This window comes from Tupaia chinensis, unplaced genomic scaffold (assembly GCF_000334495.1).
Source record: "Tupaia chinensis unplaced genomic scaffold, TupChi_1.0 Scaffold000355_1, whole genome shotgun sequence".
In the NCBI taxonomy this organism is placed as follows: domain Eukaryota; kingdom Metazoa; phylum Chordata; class Mammalia; order Scandentia; family Tupaiidae; genus Tupaia; species Tupaia belangeri.
Genome location: NW_006159850.1, coordinates 4,567,374 through 4,574,772, shown reverse-complemented (window position 1 = coordinate 4,574,772; position 7,399 = coordinate 4,567,374). Strand labels below are relative to the sequence as shown.

Sequence of the window (7,399 nt, the reverse complement as noted above, 5' to 3'; positions counted from 1 at the left end):
GCATTCCTGTCACTGCGCACAGGGGAGAGGCCATGCACCAGCCTCAGGTACACTTCGGGGGCCGGTCAAGATTGTCCCAACGATGAGAACGTGTTCCCCACTTTTCCAAATCAGAGAATTCACACAAAACTCTGGATTCCTTCCTTGTCCAGAAGAAGTCAGGAGGCAGGTGACCCTGGGCCTCTACTCCTGGCCACTCTGGGTGGTCCAGGCCAACCCCCACTTGCTAGCTGTGACCCTGCAGGAGACTGGGTCTCTGTATCTGCCGGTCTGAGAGCCCTCAGAGGCCTCCGAGTGACTTGGGCCTGCGGCCAGCAGGGGGCGCTAGCGCTTCAGGCACAGGCAGCCTGGCCAGCTTTTCCCCAGACCAAGCTGCTGCAGTTCCCCAAGAGCCCCTAGTCCAGGGGTTCCAGTTCAGCCCTGCAGCAGGCAGTAGAGCTGAGGAAGTCTGCCCCAGGAGCATCTGCCCTGTGTCCCTCGACAGCCCTGGGAGATAGGGGCTCTCGTCAGTCACCTTTTACAGACCCAGGGAGCCACCAGCTAGGAAGCAGCTACCAGAGCCAGTGCTGACCCCAGCTGCTTCACGAGACGGGTCGTCATGGGAACACGGGTTAAAGACGCAGGGTCAGTCACTGCCCCTCGGACGGGGCAGGGAGCAGCATGGCTCAGAGAGACACCAGCTGCCCCGGTGCTCAGAGCTGGCTGGACAGAGAGGCCCGTTTGGAAAGGAGGAAGCGAAGCGTGAGGACAGAGCTGGGGTCTGAGAAGACACGTGCCAGGTGCCTCAAGGGACCTTGGACTTGGCCCTGAAGCCCCCAGGAGGCTACCCTGTGGCTGGGTGACACCCAGTCTAACCCAAGAAGGCCCTCCCTCCCCTCTGCCTCCAGGTTGGCCGAGCCCCACGCCAGCCACAGCCATGAGCCTCTTGAGGAAGGAGCCCCTCGGCACCAGCAGCTCTGAGCCCCTCCCAGTCGTCATCATCGGTGAGTGCGGGCTCTCCTTGGGGAGGGCCTGTGCAGGGCCCCAGGTCCCCGGACCAGTGGTCGCAGCCCCCAGGCAGGCCTTGCGGTCGCAGTTAACCCACTGAGCATTTACCAGGTGGCTGGACTCTTACTGGCTGACAAAGTCCTGCTGCCTTAATCCTCCCGAGAACCCAGCAGCCAGCAAGCAGCTCCAGCTCGGGGTGGGAGGAAGGGCCCGTCCAGAGCCCGCACGGTCCCGTGATGGCCCTGCGCCCAGCACGAGGGCGCATAGCAGCACGTATGGTTCCCGTCCCCAGAGACAGACAGTCCCTAGCATCAGGGCCACGTGAAAGGGTCCCTCCAAGGCCAAAGCTAGCAGGAGGCCACCCCCTGTGCTCCTAATAGCCAACCTCAGGCCAGGTAAGGGGAGGCAGAAGTGGGGCCAACTTACTTCCCAGGAAACCCCAGAGACAGCTCACAGGTGCCTCGGCACAGCTGTCCTGAGCACCCAGCGCCCAAGCCCGTCCCCTGAGCATGTGGCTCCCAGCTGGGCTCACTGGGATCTCAGACCTCAGCTGTGTTGTCCAAGTTTCCCTCTGTCTGGGTTTGAGCCTCAGCTCTCCTGCCAGCTGTGTGACCCCAGGCCACTTACTTAACCTCTCTGTGCCCCAGTTTCCTGAAGTATAAAAGGAGAGAGAGAAGTGTTTCTCTCAGTGATGTTACAGTGGCAGTGGTATTAAAAGATCTTAAAAGAACCCCTGGCATACAGCAAGTTCTCAGCAATCGTTCATTGATTTTTTTTTCTTAATTATGATATATATTTTTTTGAGAGGTTTTTGCTATAGGGCGCATGCACTTGCCAGACAGACAGAGAGACATAGAGACAGAAAGTGAGAAATCACCTCCCAGGGGGGATGGTCACGCCACAATCCCTTCTCCTCCATTCTCCTCTCAGGATCTTGGGCACGCACGCACACGCGCCTGGCGTGAGTTCTAAGCCACCGGGTCCGGGACTCGAACCACGGTCGACTACATGGGATTCCAGCGACATAGCCATTAAACTAACTGCTGGTTCTCCTTAATTATGATATATTAAAAATAATTATTTTATTTAACTTTACTCATTTTTATTTACTTTAATTTGACCAGAGGAGGACAGAGTGAGTGTGAGAGAGAGAAAGCAAGAAAGCAAGCTGCCTGGTCCAGGACTCAAACCACAGTCAGCCATCTGGGCATCCAGTGCCCTTAACCACCACGCCACCTGCAGGCCCCCTTGATTACTATGATTATACTTGGTGTCTGCCACAGAATAAAGGCTTCAGATGTCTTTTATTTGTATATTTGTTTTCAAGAACGAAGAGCAGATCGAGACCAAGCCTCAGCACTGCTCTTGTGTCTAATGAGGCTGTGGCTCTCTCCCCAGGCAACGGCCCCTCGGGCATCTGCCTGTCCTACCTGCTGTCGGGGTATACGCCCTACCTGAGGCCAGATGCCATCCACCCGCACCCCCTGCTGCAGAGGAAGCTCGCCCAGGCCCCGGGGGTCTCCATCCTGGACCAGGTGAGTCAAGCCTGGGGAGGATACGCATGCCCTTTGGGAACCCCTACAGTTTTCCAGAGAAAAGCAGAAGTCCACATTTTACGGGAATCAGACCAGACACAGTGAGAATCCATGCCACCATCCAAGAAACTGTGTGAGCGAAACCGAGGCTGCCTTTGAGACCTGCCACCACTGTGTGGGGTGTCTCACCATGGCCTAGATGAGGCGTTCTCAGCAAGGCAGTGGTTCTAGCAGTGTCTGGTCAGCACAGCTGGGTGCCGGTGCTTCTGAATTGGGGCATAGAGGCCAAGGATGCTGGGAGCCACCCTGCAATGCACGAGACAGCCACCAGGACAGGGACCCCCAGCCCACACTGAGAACCCCTGACCACGAGGGCTCACAAGCGCTTCCTCCATGCCCCTTGCCTTCCGGGAGGCCACTGACTGCCCACCTGCCCCTCCAGGCAGCGTCCATCCTGCTGGGCCCCTCCTAGCCCTGAGCTGAGGAGTGGGAGGTAAAGTCCGGACCACCCACCTAGGTCAGCATCCCCAGGTCCCTTCTAGGTCCTCAGAGTGACATGCAGAGAGTCCCTGCTCCAGGACACGTGGGAGATACCAGGGGTGCCGGGACGGCGGCAGGACGCATCAAAGCCTTTGACGTGTTGGTGCACACTGTCGTTTGGTGAGAGGCAGCGCGTCCTGCACCCAGCTGGCCCCTAATACCAGGGAGGAATGCAGCGCCAGGTGATTGTTCCAGGCCCTTCCAAGCTGGCTGGAGGGGTTCCAAAGCGAGAGCTCCCAAATGGCCCCATGTGACATCTCTGTGCGGCCAGGGCCCTCCAGCCTCAGGGAAGCGGCCCATCCCCAGCTGGGCCCCATGCCGTGCCAGCCTGAGTCTTAGAGCGCACAGCCACTCTGACCCGCACCCCTCCCTAGGACCTGGACTACCTGTCCGAGGGCCTGGAAGGCCGGTGCCAGAGCCCCGTGGCCCTGCTCTTCGATGCCCTGCTGCGCCCGGACACAGACTTCGGGGGAAACATGGACTCTGTCCTGACCTGGAGGCACCAGAAGGAGCGAGCCGTCCCCCACGTGGTTCTGGGCCGGAACCTTCCTGGGGGAGCCTGGCATGTGAGTGGGGTGGGGCGTGGGGGTGGGGCCAAATCTGCTCCAAGTCTGGGGGAGACTGCCTGGTCCCCTAACCAGGGCAAGGACTCTTCCTTCCCCTTTCCTCATCTACCTCCCTCTCTGCCCCTCAGCTCTGCCTGCCCTGCCTCCTCTCTCCGCAGCCCGCTGGGGTCTCCCTGCCATCGGCCCGAATCATGTGGGCTGGCGGGGCCCTGGCCTAACTGGCCTCTTTCCACAGTCCATCGAAGGCTCCATGGTGACCCTAAGCCAAGGCCAGTGGATGGGGCTCCCGGACCTGCAGGTCAAGGACTGGCTGTGCAGGAAGCGAAGGTGAGGCAGCCCCAGGCAGCCTGGGTGGGCAGGGAAGACTGAGCCCTCACAGAGCCCGGAGCCAGAGGGGAAACTGAGGCTTCGCTAAAGGAAGGGCTTGCCCAGACCACATGGAGTAGCAGTGAGCAGCAGAGCTGGCTCACCCAAGACTCCTGGCCTGTGCTGCCCCATCCCTCCATGCAGTCCCCCAACTCGGCCTCCTGTAACACCCCAGCCTAAGGAGGGGGTGAGGGCCGGCAGCTGCCACCCGTGCCTGCCCTGAGCCTCTCTAGGTCAGCTAACAGGATGCACTTACTTTTCACTCTCATGTGTTTGCGTGCAAAACAAACACACTACAGATTGCTGAAAATTAAGCAAAGATGACACCCTCACCCCGCTACCCCCAGTACTGGCACATCTGGAGGTGCCTCTCCTGTCGGGTCCCTTGCCCCACCACAACCACACTGCGCCCCGGAGAAACAGTCGAGTCACAAAACGACTGAATTCCAGCCTCTGCCCTGCCTGGTGGAGGCGGAGTTGCCTGAGTGAGCCCTGACTCCAGGGCAGGTATTAGGGTGCAGCCTGCCCTTACAGGGAGGCCTAATCCCCAGGCTGTGCTGGTGGGCCCAGGGCCTCTCTCAGTCCGCTGTCTCTGACACAAAGACTGAGGCTCTCAGGGGTAGGACAAACTCCAGGCCTGGTAGCCATGGGTTCACAGCCAAACAGAAGACATGCTCTGTGTATAAACACTTTGTTACACTCTCTTACATCGAAACAGTGTATCATAAGCATCCACCGGGTATGACAGTGCTTGCACGTGGTATGACAGTGGTTGCACGTGGTATGACACAGTGTTTCCCCGCAGTGTGACAGTGTTTCCCCGCGGTGTGATACAGTGTTTCCCCACGGTATGATACAGTGTTTCCTCGCGGTATGATACAGTGTTTGCCCACGGTATGATACAGTGTTTCCCTGCGTATGATAAAGTGTTTGCAGGTGGTATGATACAGTGTTTGCCCATGTATGATACAGTGTTTGCCCGTGGTATGATACAGTAGTGTTTGCACGTGGTGTGATACAGTGTTTGTCCATGGTGTGATACAGTGTTTGTCCGTGGTGTGATAATGTTTGCCTGTGGTATGATACAGTGTCTACACATGGTATGATACAGTGTTTGCATGTGGTATGATACAGTGTTTGCCCATGTATGATACAGTGTTTGCCCGTGGTATGATACAGTAGTGTTTGCACGTGGTGTGATACAGTGTTTGTCCATGGTGTGATACAGTGTTTGTCCGTGGTGTGATAATGTTTGCCTGTGGTATGATACAGTGTCTACACATGGTATGATACAGTGTTTGCATGTGGTATGATACAGTGTTTCCTGTGGTATGATACAGTGTTTCCCCGTGGTATGATACAATGTTTCCCCGTGGTATGATACATGTTTGCCCCTGGTATGATATAGTGTTTGCACCTGGTATGATACAGTGTTTGCCCGTGGTATGATACAGTGTTTCCCCATGGTATGATACAGTGTTTGCATGTGGTATGATAGTGTTTCCCGTGGTATGATACAGTGTTTCCCCGTGGTATGATACAGTGTTTCCCCGTGGTATGATACAGTGTTTGCACCTGGTATGATATAGTGTTTGCACCTGGTATGATACAGTGTTTGCACGCGGTATGATAGGTGTTTCCATATGGTATGATACACTGTTAGCATGTGATATGACAAGTGTTTCCACATGGTATGTCAGTGCTTGCCTGTGGTATGTACAGTATTTGCGTGTGGTATGATACAGTGTTTGCACGTGACATGACACGTGTTTGCCCATGGTATGACAGGTGTTTCCCGTGGTATGACAGTGTTTGCAACCATCCTTTTACACAGTCTTGTAATCCTCTCAAAGGTGGGAGAACACCTCTGGGCTCAGCAAACCTTCCTTGAATGTGTGCTGTGTGCCAGGCCTATGCTCGGGCATTGGAGCAAAGCACGGCAGACGCACTCCCTGCCCTCGCGTGCTGTCATCACCACAAATAACACGCCTGCATGCTTAGGGCCGTTGCCTATGACGAGCTTTCCAAGCACCGAGGTGGGAGATGGCAAGCCCGTGGAAATGAGTGTGGCTGCCCTGGTAGAGCCTGGACAAGCCAAGCTGGCTGGGGTGGCCTTGGGGACGCTGTCTGAGCCATGCTGCCATTGTGGCGTTCAGCCAGACGGCGTGTCACACAGCGTCTCCATTCAGTGAGCTCAGCCTTGGTAACACGTGCATACGCTGGGCGCCTCACTCCCCGAGGTTGCCCCACCAGATAGTGAGCCACTGAGATTGCGCCGAAGTGCAACTCGGCCCCAGCCAGAAGGGTCTGACCACCCCTGGAAAGCTTTTTTTAAAGAGTGACAATAACAATAGTAACAGCCCCTGTTGTCGTCAGGTGGGCGGGAACCCGGCTGAGTGCATCCCCGCGACATTTGTCATTGACTTCTTCATTGGGATATAGAGAAAGGACACAGCGTGGAGTGGGGGTCGGTGGAACTGTTACTCAGAATGAAGAAGAAATCCCTTCTCCCCAGAAGCCCCACCATGCCCTCTCCGTCACCTCCTTCCTCTCCTGCCCTCCGTTGCCGGTTCCTGAACTTTCTGAAAATGGAACCATGGCATGTTTACATGGGCTACTCCCGAGTCCTGAGATGTGTGAGCGTGGTGGCCAGCCCTGCTCTGTCACTGACTGCCAGGCAGGCTCTCCCCGGGCACTTCGTTTATGTAGGCTCACCTATGCCTCTCCACCAACTCATTAAACAGGGCCTGCCACCACCATCGTCCGCATTTTGCAAGTGGGGAAACTGAGGCAGGGAGCAAATCGGGCACACGGCTCACGGCAGCAGAGCCAGGACTAGAGCCAGGGCAGTGCGGCTCTGGAGGCCACACCTGAACCAGCCTGTGCCCCCTCTCCCGAGGGCAGTGCCTGGTTAGCTCCATCTCACAGAACAGGAGACTGAGGCTTGGCTGAGCCCTACAGTCAGTGGGTGACATGGCTGCTGTCCAGCTCCAGGCTCTGCCATCCCATGCCCCACCCAACTCTCCCCACCCCTGGACAACCACGATGCCCCTCCCAAATCCTCCCACAGAGGTCTGCGGAACAGCCGGGCCACCGCTGGGGACATTGCTCGCTACTACCGGGACTACGTGACCAAGAAGGGGCTGAGCCACAGCTTCGTGTCCAGGGCCGAGGTCACGGCCGTGGAGTGGGGGGCAGCTGAGCCCAGCAGCTCAGGGGCCCCAGGCCCCAGCCCCCTATTCCAGGTGAGCGGCTTCTTGACCGCCAAGGACCAGAGCCGGCAGCCTTTCTCACTGTGTGCCCGCAACGTGGTGCTGGCCACGGGCACGTTCGACAGCCCGGCCCGGCTGGGTGTCCCCGGGGAGGCCCTACCCTTTGTCCACCACGAGCTGTCGGCCCTGGAGG

At 57.4% G+C, this 7,399-nt stretch overlaps 2 protein-coding genes across 2 annotated transcripts in view; one reads left to right on the top strand and one right to left on the bottom strand.

Annotated features, from left to right (window-relative positions):
- OSGIN1 (oxidative stress induced growth inhibitor 1) overlaps positions 1–7,399 on the top strand; it is a 38,094-nt gene that overhangs the window by 29,762 nt on the left and 933 nt on the right. Inside the window, exons 3-7 of the mRNA XM_027773487.1 lie at positions 864–983; positions 2,386–2,522; positions 3,437–3,628; positions 3,864–3,955; positions 7,065–7,398. Coding sequence (XP_027629288.1) covers positions 917–983; positions 2,386–2,522; positions 3,437–3,628; positions 3,864–3,955; positions 7,065–7,398 — 822 coding nt within the window. The 5' untranslated portion in view covers positions 864–916. The remainder of the gene's footprint in view (positions 1–863; positions 984–2,385; positions 2,523–3,436; positions 3,629–3,863; positions 3,956–7,064; position 7,399) is intronic.
- LOC106735305 (uncharacterized) lies at positions 3,962–6,313 on the bottom strand. Its single transcript, XM_014589374.1, has 2 exons — positions 5,115–6,313; positions 3,962–4,930 (listed from the first exon to the last, which is right to left on the bottom strand). The coding sequence occupies exons 1-2, from the start codon at positions 5,682–5,684 to the stop codon at positions 4,535–4,537; spliced, it is 966 nt and encodes a 321-aa protein (XP_014444860.1). The 5' UTR covers positions 5,685–6,313; the 3' UTR covers positions 3,962–4,534.

What these genes read in the sequence shown, in the direction of transcription:
- LOC106735305 (XM_014589374.1), bottom strand. Translation starts at nt 5,684, where the DNA reads ATGTGGAAACACTTGTCATATCACATGCTAACAGTGTATCATACCATA. An exon ending in CAAACACTGTATCATACCAC is followed by an intron (nt 4,931 to 5,114) that starts ATGCAAACACTG and finishes GTATCATACCAC; the next exon opens with CTGCAAACACTTTATCATAC.